General features: G+C 34.2%; 1 protein-coding gene across 1 annotated transcript in view; it reads right to left on the reverse strand.

Annotated features, from left to right (window-relative positions):
* The window catches only part of CNTN3 (contactin 3), a 433,701-nt gene that overhangs the window by 69,911 nt on the left and 337,538 nt on the right, over positions 1–26,252 (reverse strand). The window contains exons 9-11 of the mRNA XM_051980952.1: positions 14,015–14,151; positions 11,914–12,043; positions 9,296–9,446 (exon numbers count right to left, since the gene is read on the reverse strand). Coding sequence (XP_051836912.1) covers positions 9,296–9,446; positions 11,914–12,043; positions 14,015–14,151 — 418 coding nt within the window. The remainder of the gene's footprint in view (positions 1–9,295; positions 9,447–11,913; positions 12,044–14,014; positions 14,152–26,252) is intronic.

Here is a 26,252-nt window from a genome sequence, read left to right on the forward strand (position 1 = left end):
GAGAGAGATTCTCCATTGGTCTAAAAATTCTTTGTTTTTATTTTGCGTATTTCACTATTAATTTTGAACATTTACATTTAATTGGGCAGCTAGGTGGCACAGGGGATAGAATGAAGGGCCAGGAGTCAGGAAGATACATCTTCCTGAGTTCAAATCCGGCCTCAGACCCTTAAGAGCTGTGTGACATTGGGCAAGTTACTTAACCCTGTCTGCCTCAGTTATCTGTTAAATGAGCTGAAGAAAGAAATGGCAAACCATTTCACTATTTCTGCCAAGAAAACCCTAAATGGGGTCATGAAGAGTCAGACATGATTGAACAACAACAATAACAACAAATTGCTCTCACATGTTACAAAACAAAGAAATCTCTCATACGGTTGGCTACTTAAATACCATTGATCAGTGCTGTAGGAAGGTTTTTTTATTTGACTCTAAGGACATAATCTGTACTACCAAAGCAGGAAACTAGCAAGCCCTATTAACATGGTCTGGAGTTTCTGTCAATACCTTCTTTTACCTGCATAAGTTGTTAATACTATGGTACATTATTCTTCTCCAGTTTTACCAAGCCCCAGTGCTGTTTGTCTAAGGATGCTTACCTCTCAGCAGAGGAGAGAGATCATGTGAGTCTGTAATGATAAAACAGCAGCATAAAAAGCATCAAAGTTGTTTCCGAAGATGCATTCTGAGTGCACATTCCAAGAGATGGATGCATACAATTAGCAGTAAAAGAAAAGTACTTACAATGAATATGTTACAGAATGAACAATGACAGATAAAAAGGCAAATGTATGTTGATGAAAATGCATGAGGAAATAAATGTCAGAAAAAATTAAAGAAAATTTTCAGTTTTTTTTTTTTTTTAATTCTCTCTTGGCTGCATGACTTTAGCTATTTCTTTTCCCCCTTGAGTTCAGAGATAATGTGCAAATGGCATCTAAGGAAATGATATTAGAATTTTCCTTCTTGCATCCATGACATTCTGAGCTTTGAACTTACAAGCTTAACTGAGTTGTGCTTGTGATTTATTGGTTAGAAAATCTTCAGGGAAAATGGAGGCAGAGTGTGGAAGATTCTCTAGCTGGTAATAATCTCTCTGAGTAACTACTAGGCTCATAGAATGAGGCAGGTCTCTTTTGCTGAACAAAGTTTATTATATTAATATTATATCTTGAAAAATAAGATCATCCTTGGCTTACATTTTAAAAATCAATATTCTCCTTATATCATTTAGCTGCACAATTCCATTTAATTATGTTATTTCTATCATAAACCTTATCTTTTGTTTAAGAGGAACACAATATCATCTGTGGTGCAAAAAATGGGAAGAAGTGTTGCACCTGAAGTCAGGAGTCCCAACCCCAACATTTACAGATCACAAGATAACTTACTTAACCAACCTTAAACTCTGTTTTCTCGTTTCTTAAATAAGAATAATGTCTTATAAGGTATAATTCATGGCATTGTTGCAAAAAATTTAAAGAAAAAAATGCTTTCTAAACAGTAATGTGTTATATGATTGTAAACCAAGAGTAATTAAGGAATTCTTTTGGATGAATTATGTATTTGATGAAAGATATATCCATGGAGTCAATTGTTAGTTTTTATAAAATCTTCCCAAGTGAATATCTATATTCATAAAAGGGAGAGATATCATAGCTTTAGCACATTTATTTCAATGATTTTTGTGGCAAAATCTTGTTGCTATTCATGTAGATTAGTGCTGAAGAAAGAAAACACTTGAGTTCTTTTGGGAGAGAGATATCCATGTGGAGCTGCTCTAGAGAATTCTGAAACTGATCCAGATGCTAATTAATGAATTTTGAAAGTGAAACATTTTTAGTTTTAGGACTGTTCACAGAGGAACATCCAGGTGTATAAGATGCTAAATTCACTAGCATGTTCATCAAAGAACAATGGTCATATAGAAGAGATGGGAATCTGAAAAAGCAATATGGAGATTCAATTTGTTTGCTCTATTATAAAATGGAAGAATCACATAGTTTTTAAAATAATCTCTTCACCAAACTTATCTGTGTTTCCTTAGAAGAGTGCCAGCCTCTTGAACGCAGGGGTCATTTCACTATAATTAGAGACACATAAAATTGGAAGAGGGGGCATTGCAAGATATCTGGTCTAATGACCTCATTTTATTGAAAGAGTCACTGAGACATGAGAGGTTAAATCTTGGCTAATGTTGTTTAAGAAGTTTGTGCCATGCCAGAATTTGAACCCAGGATCTCTCTCTTTTTGTATTCCCAGTATCTTACACAAACCCTGTCAGACAAATTAATCAGTAAATACTGTTGGAAGTCAATTCAGCTATTTCTAGCTCAAAAAGTGCCAACTGTTTACCAGATGCTGAAGTTACAAAGACAAATTAAATGAATGAAAACATATGAAACCAAGCTAATAAAAGAGATAAACCTTCAAGAAGCTTGCATTTTCCTGGACTGAAAAAATGACTAATGTAATAAAAGAGACTAGACCTGTGATTTTATCTTTACAGAGATCTTTACAGTAAAGAAACTTTCCTTATCAATTCAGACTGACTCTGTCTCTACAATTTAGAACCAAAGCAGAATTGAATCAGCTCAGAGGAACGCTGTGATGTGCAAAGTTAGACAAAACACTCCAAATTTTCATAGGGACTATTTGTGTCCGACCTATGAAAGAGCATTCCAGGCTCATATGGGTCTGATCAGCCATAATCAGACATGTTAACTTGACTTACATCATGATGTGATTTTAGTCCTCTTTGAGAAAGAAGGACAAAGACCAAGAGCCTTATGGTTTCTTAGAGTACTGAGGAGTTAAGAAACTGTTTAGAATCACACATCCCGTAATTTCCACTTACTGGATTTAAATCCAGGTCTTCTTGTGGCTAGATCTCTATCCACTACACCATTCCACCCCTTTAATGCAAGAATACATAGATCAAAGTTTTGTGTTTTTTGTGATGTGGATACATAGTTGATTGGACAAATCAATAAATACGTGAAACATTGATGTAAGGTGATAGAAGTGTTATCCTTAAGTTAAACTAACTGTCTTTTTTGACACTTGAATAAGAAAAGCTATAAATAAGATCTGTCTTTCTCCAAGTCAGGGAAGACTGTCACACACTTGACTGTAATTCTACATGATCTCAAGCTTATACAGCAACAAAAGGGTCAGCAAATTACACTTGAGAACAAAGCCTGTTTTAGCTAGCCTGGTGCTCAAAAATAGCAGGTTTTTTCAACAGTAAATGCATATAAAGGGAGAAAAATATCCCATTGTACCATTTCACACTGTACCATTTCTCCATCTAAATGGAGAATACCAGACCACAGCACACCTAGAATGGAATTTCTTCCTGCTTGGCCACAGATTATAACTTAGTAATAATTCTTTTCAGTCTAGGAAATCAATAAGCTTTTTTCCCCCTCAGACACCACAAAATAGCAGGCAATAATTTGTAATACCACAATTAACAAGCGTTTTCCATTTTATACAATTCTATGGGTTATATAATTTAGCCTAATGTAATAAAATTTATGACCTCTTTTCTATTTTCTTAGCAAATAGAAAGCTAATTGATGCCTTTGGTTTTTAAGACAATAATCATTTCCTAATTACTGCCCACTTATAACAAAGAAAATCAGTTAAGGCAAACTGAGTCAACAAGTCCATAGGATATGCAATATTCAGCACCCTTAGTCCCCAACTTTTTTATCAAAATGAGAGGTCTTTTATCATCTGTCTTTTGAAGCCAATAGTATGGGGGTTTTTTGTTTTATTTTTGTGGAAAAAATGTATTTCATCATTAGTATGCTAAACTACTAGGAGTGATAATTTAAAACTATTTTGTACATCTACACATAAGGGAATATGTGACTAAACAGGTATATGTATAATCTAGACAATAATCATAGGGAATTCAATCAGATAAAAATATTTATATTCCTACTTAAATAGACATCATATCCTTCAACCTCAAAGAAAAGTTATTTAGATATTAAAAAATATAAACTAATCTTACTTTTCCCTATTTTTTTCTCCCAGGCCAGATATACTTATCTTCTCCAGGCTGGAAATCAGAAACCAATTCACAGATCCATCCTATTCTGAAGAATCAGGGGACTTTGAGCTGCTTCATTTCTAACCTTAGCATGTTTGCCCCTCCTTGGACAAGTTGGTGATTTTACCAAGCCTGGCTTTGACAATCCATTCTAATGAGCACTTATCAAATTTCTACTCTATGTAAGGCAGACTACAGAGACACTAAAGAAAAACCATACTTTCCACATAGACACATATATATAAAGCAGTTATTTTTGCGTGGCAAAAAAAAAAAAAAAATGGAAATTAAGGGAATGCCTATCAAGTGGGGAATAGCTAAACAATTTGTGGTATATGAAACAATTTGTGGAATATTATTGTTCTTTAAGAAATGATGAGCAGATGGATTTCAGAAAATCCTCCAAAGACTTACATGAACTAATGCTGAATGAAGTGAGCAGAACCAAAGAAACATTGTACATAGTAAGAGCAACATTGTGTGATGAATAACAATGATAAACTTAGTTCCAAAGAAAAGCAAGCTCTCCATGTTTGCCCAATGCAGGGAGCTGGTTCCATTGATCAGTTTATGGGACCTTACCGATACTTCTCAGACACAGATGCAGTAATGTTTTACAAGTCAACTGAAACCCAAGGCTATCTTAGGTTAGGTTATGTGAGATTTTGAGTAAATTATCTTTTTGGGCCCCAGTTTCTTTATGCACAGAAACTAAGATTTTGATAAAATGACATTTCCCATTTCTCCTTAATCTCAGTATCTTCCCTCTGAAACTTCTTCCAGATTAATTCTGCATTAAATTTATCTGTACATAGTTATTTGTATGATTCTCCCCTATCAGACTTGGAGCTTCTTGAGAAAAGATATAGTCTTTTTTTCTTTTTTCCTTTCTTTGTACGTTCAAGCTTAGCACAGTGCCTGGCATATCAGAAGCACTTAATAATGTTTATTGATTGAAGACCTTTAAAGCAAGTAGGTGCTTTTGGTAACAGAGCAATAGTCAGGAAGACTCATTTTCCTGAGTTCAAATCTAGCCTGAGAAACTGTGATCCAGGACCAGTCATTTAACCCTGTCTGCCTTAGTTTCTTTTTCTGTAAAATTAGCTGGAGAAGGAAATGGCAAGCCACTCCAGTATCTCTGCCAAGAAAACTCCAAAATGGGGTCACGCAGAGTTGGACAAGACTGAAACCACTAACCAACTACAACAACAAGGTCCCTAAGGTCTATGAAGTATAGCTTCAAAGCTATGGACAAAAGATAGGACTCAGCAAGGTTATTTGCAATTCTTGCTCTGAGCTAGCATTGTTAAAAAAGCAAAAACAATGAGAATCTATGTAGCTTTTTTTTTTTTTTTTTTTTTTTGGAATGGATCTTAGCCCCTAAGGTATACATTGCTGCACAAGCTGCTAGACTGAGGTTCAGTGTATCTAATTACAACTAAAAACAAACGGGTTATTCTTTGAATCTCTTCAGGAGGAAAAATAGAGCAATAAAATATTTACCCATAAAAGCCAAGACTTCAAACATCAAAGTGAATGGTTCACTTTATGAAGAGCTGGCAAATGAACTCCAAGGATTCCTAAAAAGGAGGGAAGTTGTGCTATTTTGTGTGTGTGTGTGTGTGTGTGTGTGTGTGTGTGTTTCCTAGGATTTAAGGAGACATATTTGTTTTTCTTTTACAATGTATAAAGTAAATTAAATAATATATTAATGTTTTAGCTAATTAGCTAGTGCTAATATTTTAGCACTCAACTTTAGAGCTTATCAATGAAGACTTCAATCTTTTCTGAAAAACATGGATTTAGTATTTCCTAGTACCCATTCATTCAGTCTCTATTGAGCATACGTGTACTTACTGCGTCTTTTATATGATGCAGGTAGCAAAACTGCATCAACTGTTATGAAAAACAAATAAGCTAATAGATATAAAGCACTTTTTAGACCTTGAAGCATCACCTAAATGAGTTATTAAGCAGAGTGGGGAGGGAGATGGAATGGAAACCAGGATGATACAATTTCAATTTCCACCCCAAATGTGCTAAGTGGGTAACATTGGGTAAGACACTCACCCTCTTATATGTCCCTAGTTAACTCTGTTTTTAAAATTCTTTCTGTCTGTCTGTCTCTCAATGAGGCAATTGGGGGTAAGTGGCTTGTCCAAGGTCACATAGTTAGGAAGTTAATGTGAACTCTGATCCTCCTGACTTCAGGGCTGGTGCTCTATCCCCCAGTTAATTCTTTTGTGTCAGAGTGGAGGCTGAACCCAGTGATTACAATTCTGTCCTTCTCACGACAGCAGCACATTACTACGTCAGGACTTTACTCCTTCATAACTTGCATTTTTCACTTTTCCTGGAATTCATTTTGTTTAACAAGTGGGTTTTTAATAGATATTGAAAAATAACTGTGTTGACAATATATGTCAATGATGTTTACAACTGAGGACAAAGGTTTTATAAGAACATTCAAAATCATTAGGAGCACCGGTATACATAAATAAATGTGACCATTGTGGTCATAAACTATTGTGATAAAAGTCATTTTGCTTAATGCCAATTTTATCTTGGGCAAGATAAGACTTTGAGTATCAATTTCCTCATGGGTAAAAGAAGAGATTTGGACTGACTTCTGAAGTTACTTAAATCTCTCAATTTGTGATCAATATATGTTGTTGAATTAGATTTGTTTTAGAAAGATCATTTTTGTAAAATATTTGCTTTTCAAAGGTTTGAGGGGATAAACTGACTCGGTGAATTTGTATTTTAAAGATTGAATACTGTACAAAACATAAAAAATATAACACTCTCTACCCTCACCCATCCCCAGAAAAAAAATGAATTGGTTTCCCAATTTAGATTAGAGAAGAAATACTGACAGAACAAATATGGATAGCAATGATACTTTTCTTGCCAAGAACTGGCCAAAGCTCATCCTCATTTCATACCATCTTACAGAACATTCAAACCTGAAATCTGTCCAATTATTGCTTTTTTCAGCATTCTCTCAGACCATCAGGTCACTGACTCATTAGTTCTTTGTTATTTTTTTTTTAAGAGACAGAGATAGGAATACATCATAGTAAAGAAATTTCAAGTTTCCTTTCTCATAAATTAGGTCCCTTTTATTTGATTTTACTTTCACGTTTATTTTATGCTTTCATCTCATCTTCAGTTAGCATAACCATTCAAGTAAAAGACCCTAGTCACCTTCAATCTTTAAAAATTGAAAACTTCATTAGATTAACTCTAAAATCTTTTCCAAATACAGGACCAGAGGCTCTGAAATCATTACAACTAATATTTCTACAAAACCAGATACTTTTCAAAAAAAGTATGTGTGTATATATACATTCACACCCTCACACACACAAACACACACACACATACACACACACACACACACACACACACGTTCCATTTTTCTATATGAACTAACTAAGGCTCCAAGAACTTAAATGATTTCCCATTTAATATTATGATGTTATAGCTAGTAAGTTGGAGGTTGGATAAGATTCTGCCTAAATCTAAACCTAGCACTATATTGACCATAACAGGCTACTATCTGGGATATTTGATGCTAACTCATTCTCCAACCGAGTTGCTCAGTATCTCTGGACAAATGCTTCATTTCAGTGTTGGGTTCATAAATTCTATACCAAAGTCTGCCTTTTCCAGGAGAATGTTGGGAAATGAAGAAGAACTTTGAATTCTTTGGGACAAAATTATTGTATAAAACACTAGATGGGTTCTGTGTAATAATTTTTTTTTCACTTAAAGAAATAGCAAATTGGAAGATTGTTGAAGTACATTAAAGTTAAGACAATCTTAAGAAACATTCTTAAAAACTCATTTCTTAAGAAGATTATATTCTGCAATCCAAGGCCCAAGAATCTGGACTTTTTTACTGAGATAAAAAACTCTGAAGTTTCTCCATGTAACTCACTCTTTCAATGTATTACACCATTAAATTTTAATCCTGAATTTTGATTCCACCAAGTATAACAAGAATTGTAACTTTGGAATCATAGGATCATAAAGTTGGAGCTGGAAGAGACTTGAATATCCACAAGAGAATCAATGACTCAGAGGCAGTAGGTAAGGAGAGTAAGGATTGGCACTCAAGTCCCGAGAACTCTAACTTCAGTATTCTTCACCTGGTCCAGGATGTTATAGTGGTTCATTTGAGTGTGTTGAGGTTTAAAAGGAGACCCCAAAAATTTGGGGTTGTATACCAATGTCAACAGGTATCTCAAAAGAATTTGTAGGCTTTAACCCATCTCCAAGTCAAGGGACAAAGTTTATTGTAATTGTAATACCAATTGAAGCAAGCTAAGTTCCAAAAGAATTTAGTAAAGAACAAGGAGAAAGAAGATAAATTTATTGGACAAAGTTAGAGAGATCAGAGCTTCATTTGCTAATTTTTAGCTTATAGGTAGGTTTGAGGGGTAGTCTATTCACTATTGTCTCAGGAACGTGGTTATCACTGACCAACAGATTATCTATCTGACAGTCAGCAATGTTTGTAGGACTATCCTAAGGCCAGAAGATTTCAGATTCATTGACAAACAGATTGTTAGAATAATTGCACTCTAAAGTCAGAAGACCTCAGCATTACTGCTATATCTTCCCTAAAATCTAGGGGAAGGAATATATAACTATATTATTATATTTCTAAAGCCAGAAGACTTTAGAGTCATTGATAGATTATCAGAACAATAGCACTTTAAGGTCAGAGGATTTCAGGATCACTGCTATATTTCTCCTTCAAGTTCACGAGATCAGTAAAGGGCAAAGCTAGACCTCTTCGTACTCCTTTTGCAATTGCTTTTTCTAGTCACTTGGTAAAAAGGCTCTGCTCTCTGGAAAAGGGGTCAGCCAGAGAGAACATAGCCTTTGGAATCTCAGCTCTGTTACTGAATATCCACTTGGCTTTGGACAAATCAATTTACTTCCCTGTACATCAGTTTCTTCAGCCTCAAAAAATCATCTAAACAAAAAAATCATCCTAAAGGCCCTTCTCCTTATAACATTTTGTGATCCTGATTTATATAAATAACAGTCAGGAAAACTGAGTATCATTAAAGCATGAGATTGTGTGTGTGTGTGTGTGTGTGTGTGGTGTGTGTGTGTGTGTGTATTGGGGAGCTAGTGAGGGAAGGCAGTATTTTCAAAGTAAATTCAAAATAGATTCTTTAAAAGTCTAAAAAATCATTATTTGGGGGAACAGAATACCTTTCACTTGATTGCAGGACCTCATCGCCTTTCTTCCAAGAGCAATGTGCCTTGGGAGATGCCTTTGGTTTACAATCAAATATAACCAGGCTGCCTATTTGAACCTGAATCAGCTTCTTCATTGGATTCTTAGAAAAGTCTGGAGCAGATGCTGATGATGAAGAAAGAATAGAAAAGAAAAGCAGCTCAAAATGATTTTATTTTTAAGTTGATATTATATATTTTAGGTTAGAGATGAATGACTAGGTTTTAGAATTGTAACATGTATCCAGCTTTTATACCCTGATCCATCCCTGGAAATATTTCAAAGCCTTTGCCATTGTAGAAAACACATTTATCAATAACTTTTGCAGTTGCCATCGCAATTCTAAAAGTGAATACCCAGAATACCAAAATAAGATAGAACAGTGACCAGAATCAACCAACCAATTAATAATCAAGCAAAAAGCATTAATTATGTTCCTAATATTCATCAGGCACTGTTTAGTATTACGGATAAAAATTAAAAACAAAACAAACCCAAGCTCTCAAGGACTAGAGGTAAATTAGGAGTATGAAATATAATTAAAGATAAACCAAGAAGCTCAATTTGTTTCAAATGTCAGTATAAAAGCATAGTGTTTTTTTTTTTTTTAACTTAAGAAACAAATGTTTGAATGCTCACTTTCCTGCTCCCTGCTTCCACCTTTACCCCAGTGGAAAAGAGAGACAAAATGGATTGTGAATTGAAAACATTAAATTTAAAATATTGAGATATTACTTCCTTACAATTATTCCTTATTTTTAGTGGACCTATGATTTCTGTGGTATTAGGAAGTCCCAGTGAAGAAAGCCCCTCTACTAGTGCAGAGCAGCAACTTAACTGTTCTGCAACTTAAAATTGAAAAGTTGCCTAGAGCAGCAATTAATTATGGCTTTTTAATGAGAGTGCCTAGAATAGAGTCTCTCTTTGATAATTAAGGGCCTCAGGGTCATTATTCTGGAAATAAATTATCATTGTATGTCACTGTAGATCAGAGAATCACAGGATTTAGAAGTGGAAGAGACTTTAGATGTACAAAGTATAATACATAGACTGAATCCTCTGGTCTCTTGGCACTCTTGGAAGAATTTTGCTTTGAATTATTTTTATCTTAATCCTTGATTGTTAGTCTGCCATTTTAAAATTCCTCATAAAATAAAAGGCAGAAGCACTTTTTTTTGTGTGTGTAACAAAAAAAACTGGAAACAGACTAAGTACCTATTCAATGATTGGGGGACAGGTGAACAAACTGTAAAAGATTAAGGTAAGATTGTCACAATATTTATAGAAAAGTCGAAATTGAGTTCAGAAAAACACAGTTAGACCTATATAAATGCATATCAGAGGAAAGTAATTAGAAATGGGAAATCAGAAAATAAAATGTCTACAATAATGAATATTAAAACAATTTTAACAACAAGGTGAGGGGTATTTGTAGCTTGTAAAATCACTGCATCACAGATTTTAGAGCTGATAGAGACCTCAGAGGATCATTTTTTAAGATGGAAGACACCCCAACAATATTAGGGTCCCCAGGTTGCTATCACAGATATGATGTAGATATTTGCAAACTCAGTTTGTCTCCAAAGATTTAATACCTAGCAGGCTAAGTTCTAAGAAAATATAGCAAAAACAAAAAAACAAATAAACAAACAAAACAAAAAAACCAGAACTGAACAAAACATAAAACAGAAGATAATTTTGTAGGAAAAAGGGATTAGGTGCCTCAAGTCATTAATATGCTAACTTAATTAGAGGTAGAATAGTAGTAAAGGTGTAGTTGCACTCATTACTGAGTTCTATAGCATAAAGGTAGATTTGAGGAGTGGTTTTAGGGGTGGAGTTGAGGAGTATTAATTTCTATGGCTTAAAGGTGGAGTTGCAAGCACCCCTTTATTGGATTATTACTACATCCTCTCTAGTAGCTACACCACATTTATTTGATTCAGTTTGATTAGGAAATGGTGAGCATCCTGCCAAGGTTATAGGTTAGAAGTGGTACAGCCACAGAGTTCCCTGGATTAGTAACCCAGTACTCTTGCTTTCAGTGCATGAAAAGATTGCTATGGAGGTTTGGTTATATGGTTTTCTATGTTACTAAGTGGTGTGTGAGTATATGTGTGTAAATATGTGTGTGTATGTATGTGACAGGGTGTTAGAAGATGAGAGGGAAATGACTTTGATCTAAAAACAAAACAAAAAAAACAAAAGAAAACAATAGAATCAGTTGAATTCTGATTAACTGAAATTTTACTCGTATTGTCTATGATGCTAATACAGAGTTTTTCAAGGACAAAGAGAACATTGCCTTTATACATGTAATTAGTCTTCATCTTTGGGATTCTCTCCAAGTCACTATTTCTACTACTGTTCCATCATTAATAATTTAGCTGCGTATTCTCGCTTCAAAGCAATGAATGATCAGGCTGTAAATATCCTGGATTTTTATAGCACATTGGTTAGAGCTTCATTTCAGTGGATTAAAAAGAGAGATGATACCTCATTCTATAATGAGATTTGAAAGGGTTAACAAATTAAGATGATAAACATGTAGCATGAAACACTTTTTTTTTAATACAAAGGAAATGCATCTTACCAACAACTTTGAGTTCTGCGCTTGAATAAATGAGTCCATGTTTGTTTTCTGCTATGCATTGATACATGCCGGAATCACTCACATTTAGAATGCTTATTGAAAGGGCCCCATTGTCTAGTTGCACTCTCTCCTAGGCAGTGGAGGAGAAATGTCTTTATCTATAAAAGCACAGTATACTTTAACAAAATAAAAACAAGAACAATTGAAAGTGTTACTTTGGATCAAATCTATCCCAGATTTCTCTCATTTATGAACCTTACAGAAGATCATCGATGTGTCTATTTTGACTATATAAAATGACATTAGTTCGAATTTAAACCAGGAAGCCAACTAATCTACTATCAATTAATTTGAATTGGTCTTCTGAAGTGCTAAGATAGATCAAATAGCCTAAAAGTGAGCAGATCCTACAACTCATAAAGCACAATCTAGGAATATATGAGACAAACCTGTGACATTCTGAATAATTTTCATGTCTCACTAATGTATCCAACTTCTAAATAGATAGTTCCATAAGCTTTAGCTTTTCTATTCAAGCAAAAAAGGAGGGTTTTTTTTTTTTCTTTTGCTATTTTTTAAACATGCAAGTTGAAGGTTGGGTAAAAACTAGGTACATGGAACAAAAGATACTTAAATATGGAGACCATGAATATTTATCAAGGTGATTATGGAGTGTGAAATATAGACAAGTACTATGCCTGAGGAGCTGAAGGAGCAAGGTTGGGTTAGCACTAAAAGCAAACATCCTAGCATAATTAAAAAGTGCATAGAATAAGTGACTGAAAAAATAAATGCAAAAGTATAGGAATTGCTGAGTGATTGACTTATTAATTTCTCTCGCAATCCAGCAAAGGGATAGGACTAGAGAAAGGAAATATGTATTTAATATTTATTACCGGTAGAAATACTATAAGCTAGTAGACTCTTCTTATAAGGCAGTCTGTAGTTTGCAGTTAAAGTCATAAAAATGATGAACCTTTCTGACCTGATAATTATCTTACTAGAATTATAACCTAAGTATATTATTAACAGCAAATAGAGCTACCTGTTTCAAAGATATTTATAGCCCCAGTCAATTCAATTTAAAAGAATGCTCATTAAAATCCTACTTTGTGCAAAGCACAAAGGCAGGTGGCATTATTTCTAATTTCAAAAATTAAAAAAAAAACCAAGAATTTAAAAGAAATAACAAATTGTACATAATTAATTTGCAGTTTCATGAACAATCATCTCCTTCCCCCACTATGCTATGAAAATGCTTGTTTCTTTTCTTAAATTCAGAATAAAATAGATAAAATTAAGAAAAATGGATATCACCTAATGCTCAATAAAAAATGACATATTTTTAGTTTGGACTTGCTACTATATTATGATAAAAAAAGTGGCTATAACAAATGCTTTGATTTTTCTGTCTACTTTTAATTTCATAGATGAGGAAGCCTATTCTATTAATGCTGATCAGCAATCACTTTGTAATTTATACTTTTAGATTGTTGCTTGAGAGGTTAAGATACTTGTTCTTGATTAACATTACCTTCTATATATACTGCCTTTTCAAAAATATCAAATCACATTAACCAAATAGGATACTTTAATGCTATCATTATCAAATATGGATTATATAAGAATGTGGGAATATCTTTGTAAAATAAGACTAAGTTAAAAAAAAAGAGAATAAAGTTCAAAATAACTCTGATTTCTGGAGCAAAAATGGAAAAACAAAGACTACTGATTCACTTAAGTTTAAATTCTTATGAATGTATTTTATGTGTCAGAATGCCTTTAAGTAATTCAAGTAATTACAAAACAAGCTGAATTGGTAATATTAATGTTTTTATATTGTTTATGGTAATTTTTTTTTATTAAATACATTTTATGTTGGGGATTTAGATCAATAATACAGAAACACATCCTTCTCATGGGTTTGAGTAAAGATTTAGGTCTTGTCAGGGCAAGCCCTCACTTTCATATCCTGCCTATTTATTGAATTGTAAGCAAAAACTAAGAAAAATCAACAATATTTTTGAGCAACCACTTCCCTAGTAAAGCTTCCAGAAACCATTTAATGTGACAGGAGGGAAGATGAGTCAATCCACTTTACCTCTATCACCAGGCCATCTCCGTTCTTCAGCCATCTGTAGGATGGCTTCGGTTTACCGCTTGCCCGGCATTCCCAGTATAGGTTGTCTTCCACAGCAGCTTCTACATCTTTTATCATCTGAACCCAGTGAGGTTTTGCTGCAACCCCCACCCCCCAAAAAGAGGAATTAATATGCAAGTAAAATTTGAAAATCTTATCGTGAGAAACATTTAGCATCAAAAATAATGGGTGAAAAGAAATACAGAATATATAGATTGTAATTTATTCTCACACTTCCAAATAATCCCAATATAGCAAGAAATCTAGAGATTTTCTCAAAGAAAACTCATATTGATCCTTCTGATTTTTTTCTAATTTAATCATTTCTCAAACATTAAATGCCAAAATCATATTCTGATGAGTGTCCACAGTGAGGCAACTCAGCCATGATCTCATTATCAGAGCTCTAACTGGGCTTTCCTTCCTTTTCATCTATTTCTCACAACTTCAAGGTGGCAAGGAAGACATGAAGCAATAGAAAAAGAATTCAGTGACTTTCCTAATTTCCCAATTTTTTATGAAGTAGCCATATACACTTTCTACTCTACTAATGCTTCTGTGTCCCTTATCCTTGGACAGTTTGAACGATCCACTTTAAGTCAACAGGATGGAAGAGCAAATTAAAGATGTGATGGTTAATCTAAAACTTACTGTAATTTCCTCCAGAAAATGACATTAGACTATTGGGGGAAGAAAAGTTCCTTTTCCTAAGTCTCTGCTTGTTTCATAATTATTTGTTGGATTCTATTACATAAAGTTCCTCCACATGTATGCCTGACATCAACCAGAAGATAGATGTGCTGATACTTAGACTTGATTTTTCTTCCCAAAGGTATTTTGTACTGCAAGATCACACTGAGTGACAACTTACAATTCGTTTCTTGAATGGCAGCAGATATCAGTCTTAATTATGCACTTAGATTTAACATCCATAGGGAAGAAACTTCTATAGCTCAAGAAAAATATTTCTCTCAAGTTAGAAATAACTCTTAATTAAATGCAAGTCAGAGAACACTTTACTTACCTCTGTATGAATTAAAATCAAAGTAGGAAAAATAGATAGATCAGCAGAATTTGAATGATATGTTTTTTTTTTCTCCTCAAAGGGAGAAGGAAAAAAGTAACTCATAACTTTAAATCAAGTATGCAAATCACATAGCTCATGTATCGCCTTTTTTCCCTCTTATAGGAGATATTTGGGATCTTTTTTTTTAAAGAGAGGAGTACAACAGGACAGAAATAATGCAAGTCACTCAATAAAAAGAGCATATTGTGCCAAGTCTCAGCTTGGGCTTCAGATCCAGCTCTGGTAGGTGAGAAGGCTTACTGGCTTCACATTGCATTATGCATGTGCTGTGTACTGTGGGATTCACATTTGCATCCTGCATATGGAGAAACAGTTTATCCATTTCCTCTTAATTGCAACCAAGGGAAGATTTGTCTTTCCCTTTCTATTTCATAAAATTCCTTTTTCCAAATTAAATCAAAAAGGAAGTGTTGCTATATAGCTATTAGGACCAACTGAGAAGGCTGAAGTTGTATTTTTGTATTTTTGTTTGTGATTCATTTGGAAATTGACTATTGCCCACCTTGGATTGACTGACATTCACCATGTTTGTCATTGGAGTGTATTAATGCCACATTAATATTAAAGACAATACACATATTATATGAGTATCACTAGAAAGACTGCTTGAAAACAAGGAAATAAAGCAACCCTAGAAATAAAACCAATAAGAACTTAATATACTAAAATAATAGATATAAAATGTTAAATTTAATAAAAATATGCCTAATGATATTTGTATACACATAGCATGATAATAAATGCATATCACCACTTTTATAGATCTCAAGTACAAAGCAACATTGCTATTTAATTCAATAATAGGAATTCTACCTGCCTTCCTGAATAACCTCTTCTTTTTCTCCTTTAAGTTAGTCTAGTCAGAGGTAGAAGCCTCTGTGTGTGTGTGTATGTGTGTGTGTGTGTGTGTGTGTGTGTGTGTGTGTGTGTGTGTGACAGACAGACAGACAGACAGACGCACAGACAGAGAAAAAGAGACAGAGAGAGACCTACTGAAATTTTTATATATGTAATACTGATTAACCTCTTCCCTCAGGAAACCTTTACAAATGAAGTTTTAAACAGGAAAAATAGCACCACTCATCCCCACCCACCTCTTGCACTGTCTTCTTACCACCACAACAGAGCTCCCACCAGAGAGCATTCCCTGGAGGATGGTCCTAAAGCCCTATTCTCCTCATTGATAACTACATCTCCTACAATATTATTCTGGGAAAATCTCAGACATACTTCATTTTACTACCTCATAACTTTCTCACCAACCACTTTTGTCACTCCTCTTCCACATTTTCTTTCCCTAGTTCCTCCCCAAGAAGGAACCAAATCAACTCTGCTATAATACTTCCCTTTGCCCTATTCATTATTTTAATAACTTTCAAGCACCCTTCCCTGGCCTCCACTCCTCTGAGTATACAATTTCTATCATTAGAAAATAAGCAGAGGGCATAAAAGGTCTTTGCTTTTTTATTTATAACCCCAACACTTAGTAGAGTCTTCTGCAAGCTGTTGATATTTAATTAAAGCTTTTTCATTTATCCATCTATTCAGCAATCCCTCATGTCTAAATTAGTAAGCAGGTTGGTTAGAGTGGTAGGATTGGAATCAAGACCTTGCATTCAAGTTCAAATCTCAGATATTACTTATGTAACTGTGGAGGATCTTCTTCTATAAAAACAGTTGGGCAGAAAGATAATGTGATGATCAACTACGATAGACTCAGTTTTTCTCAGCACTGAGGTGATCCAAGACAATTTCAACAGACTTAGGAAGATGGACCATCTGCTTGCAGAGAGAGAACTATGGAAACTGAGTATGGATCAAGGCATAGTATTTTCACCTTTTTGTTTTTTGTTTGTTTGTTTGCTTTTTCTTTCTTATGTTTTTTCCCTCCTTTGGCCTGATTTTTCTTGCACAACATCGCAAACATGAAAATATATTTGGAAGTATTCTATATGTGAAACCTATATCGGATTGCTTGCTGTCTTGGGGAGGAAAGAGGTGAGGGAAGGAGGGGAAAAAAGGGTTAGAATACAGGGATGAATGTTGAAAGTGCCTTCACCTGTAACTGGAAAGATAGAGCATTAGTGAGTAAAAAAATTCAAAAAAGAGTAAAATATAAAATAAAATGAGCTGGAGAAGGAAACAGCAAACTGATGATTTCAGTATCTTTGCCAAGAAAACCCCAAATAGGGTAAGAATCAAATATTAATGAAAAATGACTGAACAACATGTCTAGGTGTTCCTCAGAACTTGTCAAATATGTTGAATTTCTTTATGTACTGAATTACTCACTTAGAAGCACCTGAGCTATTGTTTAAGGCAAACTATTAAGTTGAAATTGATGAACAATCTCTTATCCTAAAGTCTTCTTAATTGATTATTTGTCATTATATTTTCCTTGCTCCTCAGGGAGTTCAATTAACTCTCCCCTGGGCAGTAAATGGTTCGTATAAATTATCATTTTTAAATAGAACTCTATGGCTTTCTGGTGCTATTCTGTACGTTTAAAAGTTGCCCAGTCTTTAAACAAAATGACAAGGAACAGATGTCTATCTAGCTACTAATCAGTGGGCTTTTTGAATCCCAAGGTTTCTCAGCAAAACACTGTCACCCCACTAATGAACTTGAACATCACAGCTTTATTCACTTCTTTCAGAATTCTTCTGAGCTAAGGAGACAGATAGTGGGTAAGCTTTCTTCAGCTTCTTACTGCAAAATGGGTTGATTTTTTTGGTAACTACATCTTTTTCACCCCCTGAGATTCTAAAATACAAGTCACTGGATGGAAATAGTTCACATCCAAATATTAGTAAATGTGGTATAAAATCTTTGGTGTCAATTCTGGTGGACTGATAAGCATGCACTAAATAGGGCACAATTGCTCCACTGAGATCTGTGTTCATATCAGGTTGTGATTATACTCCTTAGAATAGGAACTGTTTTTTATTATTTTATTATTATTATTATTTTTGCTTAGCACAATACCCAAGACACCGTAAATTTGAAATAAATGCTATCTAAACGACTAGTAATTATTCATTATGGGGAGGTTTTTCTAGTCAACAACGATAATAATAGCTAACATATATAACACTATATGCTAGGAACTGTTCAAAGCTGTTTATAATTATCATGTCATTTGATCTTCACAATAACTTTGAGAGATTACTGCTCTTTTTCTCCACATTTTATAGGTAAGGGATTTAGTGACTTGCCTAGGATCACATAGCTATTAAGTTTCTGAATCTGGATTTGAGTATGGGATGTCCTGACTCCAGGCTGTATCCACTATATCATATAGCTACCCTAATGATTACTAAATTACTAATGATTACTAAACCTAAGTTTCCCTAAATAATTTACTTTCAAAGTTCTACCCTATTCAAAATCAATCTTGATAAGGACACCAAACATTGAAAATAATAAAATTAATTATTCTCTCTCTCTCTCTCTCCATAAATCCATAAAAGTGGATATAATTTATATACAACTTTAAATTTTATGGGTAGCAGCAACTGCTTCTGAATATAGGTAGAAGCACTGATAATTCTGTACACCATACACAGTTTGCCCAATCCTAATCTCTGCCATTATTTCAATATCTGACCATCTTTCTTTAGTTATTTTTTTTCTCTTCCATGGAAAACTAAGCCAAAAAGATTTGGTATAATGAACCAAAGCTCACAAATGCTACTGACATTCATATCAACTATTTTTTTTTATTGGACAATGATTGTACTTCTTGGGTATCTTTAGGGATAAATTTCATTTTTTCCTGAGGAAATGATATAGTGGATGAAAGCTGAAATGACTAAGAAAACAAAGGTTTGATCTTCCCAAGCACATTGATTTATTCAACAATTCATGACAATTGCCCAGCAAAGGAGCAGACATCACAGTTTAGGCCTAGACTTAAATACAGAGAAAGAGAGACTTTTATAAATTAAAAGCCATTAATCAAATAAGTCCAATTAATTAAAAGGATGGCAGATTACTCTCCAAGTTGGGAGGGGGAGAGTGAACAGATATAATTCTCTGAACCTAGAAAAATCAGTTTCACTCCCCCAAATATCTATAAATATATATATATATATATATATATATATAGAAATTAACTGATTGATCAACATGTGGCCAGTTTTCAGATAAGATATTTGAGTTGCTTGAGACTTATAATTATGAGAAAAAATTGCATCAATCTTTAAGTCTAACTATGTTTCTGGTCAGCATAACCTAAGTCCTTAGTTAAGGGTCTTTAAATAGCAAGGAGAGGTAGTTCACATTCCCAGTCATGCAGGGATAAGTTCAAGCGAAGCAATAAGATTTTCTCCCAATTCCCCAAAACTGAATAAGCTTTTCTCACAAGACAGAACTCGGACAAAAGTGAAGAGGAAGGGAGCTAAGTTAGCTTCAGAATTGAATCACAAGATGGAGTCAGTGTTGGTTCATTCAGTTCCCACAAAGAATAACTTCTGTCCTAATCCACTCAGTTCCCTTATTGCTGTGGTTTAGGTGGTACACAACCTTTGATCATCAACATTCACTTCTCTCTAGAAAATGTCTTATTAATTACTAGTCCAAATATAAGTGAATGAATATTTATTCAAACTTGAAATTTAGTTACACATATAGTCTGAATTTTTTTGGTGACAGCTTCAACTTCACAGATAAGAATCTGAGTATAAATACAAAATAATAAGTCAGTAGGTCCTCCATTAGTGAAGGCACTTGAAATCTGTTGACCAACATTCTCTAGGTAAAGTACTTCTCACAAATCTTTCAAGCTAATATGTGTATGCAGAAGCAAAGGCTTGACTCATTCCACATAGTTGCACACTGTAATATATGTGAGACTTAGCACATTTTAAACACATTTGTAAAAATTTGTACATTTTTTAACCTATCTAATCATTTCTAAGTGACTTCAAAGGGTTTAAATATATTGACATTTCCTGACCTGGTTTTGATTTTTTAAATTTATAAAATTTTTAAATCCATGAGTAAGATCACTCATTGTTTTTAGCAACACTAATAACCTTTAAATCTTAGCGTGGGAAATCATTCTTCAATCTCAGAGGTTCTTTGAAGTTAGTCACCCTAGGAGAGCTTCTTTTATTTTTTTCCAGTTAGTGGTCCCTCTTTCTTTGATATTATATATGGCTTACACACTTTTTTCAAGGCTCTGTAAAAACTATCACTTGTCAATCAAGAATTTCAGACCAACTTCTCTGTAGGTGATCTAATAATTTTATAGTCTTTCTTTGTGTTCTTCCAGTATCATTCCAAAAACACTGAGGTCTCCTAGGTCACAAAACCTTCCAAATAATTCATATCTCTGACTATTTTCTCTATCAGCTGTTAGAAAATGGCAAGCATCCCTGAGTTACCTTGAGGCATATTCACAAACTAGCAAAATTCAGTAGAGAAGATAAAAGAATTGTGCTTGCTCTCTCTCTCTCTCTCTCTCTCTTACTTTCTCTCTCTCTCTCTCTCTCTCTCTCTCCATAAATCCAACACTAGCTAAACCCAACAACCAAAACCATAAGAATCTGAAGAGACATTGCAGACAGCACAGATTATTATCCCCTTTTATTCAAAACCACAGCTATAAGTAATGCATAAAAGTCTACTATATTATATGATGCCATTAATCAATATATTCTTAATATTACTTGAGAGATCTTCCAGTTAAAAAATTATTTCCAAGATTGTTTGATAAATGGTATAGAGTTAGTAAGGGGTATTCTATGTTTTTTTTTAAATTGTTTTTATTGACACTTTAAAATTTCAAAACATATGCAAGGACAATTTTTCAATATTGACCCTTGAAAAACTTTGTGTTTCAATTTTTCCCTTCCTTATTCTGACCCCATCCCCTAGATGGCAAATAATCCATTATATGAGAAAGAAAATAAAATTCAAGCAAACAACAAAAGAAGTGGAAATGCTATGTTGTGATCCACACTCAGTTCCCACAATCCTCTCTCTGAGTGCAGATGGCATCTTTAATCACAAGCTCATTGGAACTGGCCTCAATCATCTCATTGTTGAAAAGAGCCACGTCCATCAGAATTGATCCTCTTATAATCTTGTTGTTGCCATGTACAATGAACTCCTGGTTCTGCTCATTTCATTTAGCATCAGTTCATGTAAGTCTCTCCAGGTCTCTCTGTATTCATCCTGCTGATCATTTCTTACAGAACAATAATATTCCATAACATTCACATACCATAACTTAGTCATTTTCCAACTGATGGGCATCCACTCAGTTTCCAATTTGTTACCATTACAAAAAGGGCTGCTACAAACATTTTTGCACATATGGGTCCTTTTCCCTCCTTTAAGAAGGGGGTATCCTATGAACTAATGAACTAATAATAAGACATATCAGACATATAGCTCACTCCTGCAGGAAGAATATACCTATTTTTTTGAGTTCTCATCTCAAGCTATTTTTCCATTTTTCAAGGAAAGGAAATTCATCAAAGTGGAATAACTTCATAATATCTACTCTTGATTTTGAAATATTAGTGCTCACATAATGGTGACTGCTATAATTTGTTTATAGATTTTTTTGTAATGTTCTATGTATATTTTATGATGATTAAAGTGTGCAGATATATTGAAGTCATGAAGACTTGAGTTCAAATCCTATGTTTAACACTTGCTAGCTAAGACTCTAAGCAAGTCAACAAATCTCTGTTCTCTAATTGTCTTAGTTACCTCAACTACAAAATGTGGATAATAATAGATATGATATCTTAAGTGTGTTGTGAGAATCAAATGAGATAATAACATTGTTAAATACAAGCATATACACATATTAAAATAATATTATAAAGCACTTAGTATGCCTGGCACACAGATGGTGCTATATAAATGATTATCCCTTATTTTCTCTCTCCTCATTACAATATGAGCTCTTTAAAATCAGAGATCATGTTGTATCCCTAGCACTTAGCATAGTGTCTGGCCCAGAGGAAATACTAGATTCTTGTTGAATAAGATTGACTAGGACACTGTAAAGTATATCAAGTGGCAATATGGGCCACCTTTATTATTTAGAACACCAAGGACTTGTCCTTTCTTAGATCACACATTGAGGAAGACTCCAAAGAGGAATTCAGGCCCAGATCTTCATAATATCAGATTCAAAATTTATCCACTACAATAGGCTTATGATCTAGGCGCTTTTAAAAAAATGAATTGTAGATAGAAATTAAAACAGTTCTAAGATACTATTTCATACCTCTCAGATTAGGTTAATATGACAGAAAAGGAAAATAACAAATGTTGGAGGGGATGTGGGAAATTTGGAAGACTAATACATTGTTGGTGGAGTAATGAACTGATCCAATCATTCTGAAGAACAACCTGGAACTATGTCCAAACTGTTATAAAACTGTGCACACCCTCTGTTCTAGCAGTATCACTACTAGATAAGTATTCCAGAGAGATCAAAAAAAGGAGAAAGGACCTATCTGCACAAAATTATTTATAGCAATTCTATTTTTAAATAGTATTCATTTTTTCCCCAATACACATAAAGATAGTTTTTGTAAGACTGTGATTTTAATTTTTCTTCCTCCCTGCCTTACCTCCCCCTTCCCCAAGACAGCAAGTAATCTGATATTAATTAACTATATCCTTCTTTTAAACATATTTCCACATCTTTCATGTTGTGCAAGAAAAATTAGACCAAAAGGAAAAATAAAAAGATTAAGAAAGAAAAAAAAAAGAAAAAAGTGAAAATACTATGCTTTGATCTGCATTCAGCCTCCATAGTTCTCTCTCTGTATGGATGGCATTTTCCATTCTAAGTCGATTAAAATTTTCTTTAATTATTGCATTGCTGAGAAGAGCCAAGTCTATGACAGTTAATCATCATATAATCTTGCTGTTCTCTTGGTTCTGCTCATTTCACTCAGCATCAGTTCATGTAAATTTTCCAGGCTTTTCTGAAATTATCCTACAGCAGTTCTTTTTATATTGGCAAAGAATTGGAACTTGAGTAGATGCCCATCAATTGGGGAAGAGCTGAACAATTTGTGGTAAAGGATTGTAATGACATTGTGCCACAAGAAATGATGAGCAGGTTGATTTCAGAAAAAAGTTGGAAAGACTTACATGAGCTGATGCAAAATGAAGTGAACAGAACTAGAACACTGTACACAATAACACAATAGTGCATGAGGATGAATTGTGAATAAATTAGCTATTCTCCAAAATACAGAGGTCCAATCATTTTAAAGGACTTGTCATGAAAAATGCTATCCACTTCCAGAGAAAGAACTGATAGAGTCTGAACACAAATAAAAGAATATTTTTTCTTTATTTATTTTTCTTCTTGGGTTTTTTTGTCTGTGTATTTCTTTACAATATGGGTAATATGAAAATATGTTTTGTATGACTGCACATATACAGCCTATATCAAATAGTTTATTGTCTCAGGGAGAGGGGAGATGAGAGAGGGAGAAAATTTGGCACTCAATTTTTTTTAATGAATGCTAAAAATCGTCTACATGTTATTGGGGAAAATAAAATATTATTTAAACAGTTCTAAAAATGAATTGTACACAGCCTTTCAAATGACTCCTAGTACATACCTCTTTTCATGAGGTCAGATTTACAGGCTACTCTGGTTATTTTTCTTTTGATTCCAATTAAAAAAGAAGAAATTGCTAGGCTGAAAAAGATCTGAGATAGGCAAGTACAGTCGCCCTCTAGAGTGAGATGAGAATGTTCTATCAGGGCTTCCTTTACATGAAATATTTCAGATTGTATTAATTTCTAATATTAGTTTAAATTAAAACATGTGATGCTTGAAATCAAATATGTGACATTAATACCTCAATTGATAATTAATTTATGAAATTACGAAGTGGGGACAGACACATCCAATTCTCTGAGTGCTTGCTGGGAAAGCTCATGATGGCAGCAGGAAGTTGGGTATCATCACACTTTAATAAGACACAGAAGATACAAAGACTAGAAGCAGATGGTTTTGGAAGAGGGCAGAGGATAGGATGATAAAGAGGATAGGAGGAACATGGCTTGGGGGAAAACATGGGGAGAGGGAGAAAGTAGATTGATATGTCTCCAAATGACAGGTGGAAAAAGGCAAAAGTAAATTTTCCAGTGGATTCAAGATAACTGCCCCTGTTACAGAATTTGCACTGTAAGGAGGCCGGGTGATAACTTTAGAAGGTTGAAACAACCCCACACCCACAATACCTTCTTCTGCATAGCCTATCAGGGAAAAGGTACAGGTCAAGACCAAGTGATGTAATTTGTCCTTTGCAAGAGCAGGGCTGTTAAGTGTAAAACTGAGCCTAAGAGCTGGAAGTCACCCATTTCAAATACTTGAGGGCAAGGAAAAATGGTTTTCTCAGAGGTTAAGTTTAACCATTTCAGATTTCCTATTTAACAAACTCGAGGAGATTGCTGGGAGAAGCCATTCCTGATACCTCTTCCCAATCACTACTCTCTTTTCCCCAGATGACTCTGAATGTTGTACACACACACGCATCACATATGTAAATACATCTTCCTTGGTAAACATTTACCTATAGGTAATATATACCTTAAGTAATAGGTAATACATAAATAAAATATTTTTGTATATACATGCATATGTGCTTTTATAGGTAAATGTATATAATATATTTATATAGATATATAAATATTCATCTATGAATATATAAATATATAGATATGCTCTTTCTTCATATATATATGTGTGTATATATATACACATATTTATTTTATATAAGTAATATATATTAAATAAAATATACATACACATATATTTATACCTGTGTTTATATATATGTATGTGTATATATGTATATATATATATACATATATACACATACTTATTTCTATGTTACATAGACATACAGATTACTATATACAAATAGTATCTCTCTCTCTCTGTATATAGTAATCTTCTATGTCTATGTAACCACATAGAGATAAACATATATGTAAATGTTTTTGCAAAGAGAGAGAAGGTAAAGACCCATCTCAGGGACAGAGTTTGTTTTTTCTTTCTCTTTAAGTACAGAAAAAAGCAGCGCCCTAATAATGATTTTCTGAGATTGTTCTTCATACCAAACCAAAATTGTAGAAGATCTTTGCTGCATGCTAAATCAAGTTCCCAGCAGATGGTTCTAAACCATACTTGTCACTGGGGGTCGGGGTACATGGAACACTGGCAGCACAGGAGTACAGGAAGGGACATCTTCCTTTGTCTCTTTGCCCACGGTCTCTTTCTGAGTCATGGAGTCAGAAGTCTTCAGAAAAAAAAGCCATAAATAGCGAGATTTGAGCAAATGTTGCCTTCAGGCATGAAGCTGGCAGTCATTGTGGGGTGAGGTGGGCAGGAAGCCCAGGACACCAATACCTCGGCAAGGCTGTTTCTGGGGAGACTGTCTGGGGAGTTGGGAGGGCACAGCAGGGAAGAACTTATCCCAACCCACCATCTGTTAGCTTCCTATTTTAATTATTCGTGTTAATTAGGTGTTAAGCCTTGTTGTTTCTATGCTGATGAGGGGCTGTAAGGGCATTCAGGTTTGACATCCTCCAAATCTGGATCCCATTAACCCTCGTGTGTTATAGCTCTACACAGGGGCTGTTTGGTGGCCTCCTCCCTTTAACTACATAGCTGGTGGCTGGACAAAGGCTATTTTTTTTTTAAGTGATGGGAAGGATGTTTTTAAGACCTTTATTGATTGACATACAAGAGGTTTAAGCAAGGAGCTGACCAACATTATTAGTTATTAGAGAATTGGCTGTGAAGTTACTAATTTGTAGAAGGTTGGAGTATTTAAAAAAAACTATATAAAATCTAAAATTATAGAAATGTTTGTCAGGCAGACACTTATTTCTGGCAGTGTGACACAGTAGATAGAGTCCTGGATTTTTTCAGGTGTTCAAATTCTACTTTATGCATTTGTTGTGTGACCCTCAGAAAGTCAATCAATCTCTCAGAGCCTCATTTTTTCCCCTGTAAAATGGACACAATATTGAGGCTACGTATCATAGAAAATAGAGAGTTGACTTTGAAGGTAAGAGGATATTGGCTCAAGTGGGACCTCTGATACACATACT

This window comes from Antechinus flavipes, chromosome 1 (genome assembly GCF_016432865.1).
Source record: "Antechinus flavipes isolate AdamAnt ecotype Samford, QLD, Australia chromosome 1, AdamAnt_v2, whole genome shotgun sequence".
Classification (NCBI taxonomy): domain Eukaryota; kingdom Metazoa; phylum Chordata; class Mammalia; order Dasyuromorphia; family Dasyuridae; genus Antechinus; species Antechinus flavipes.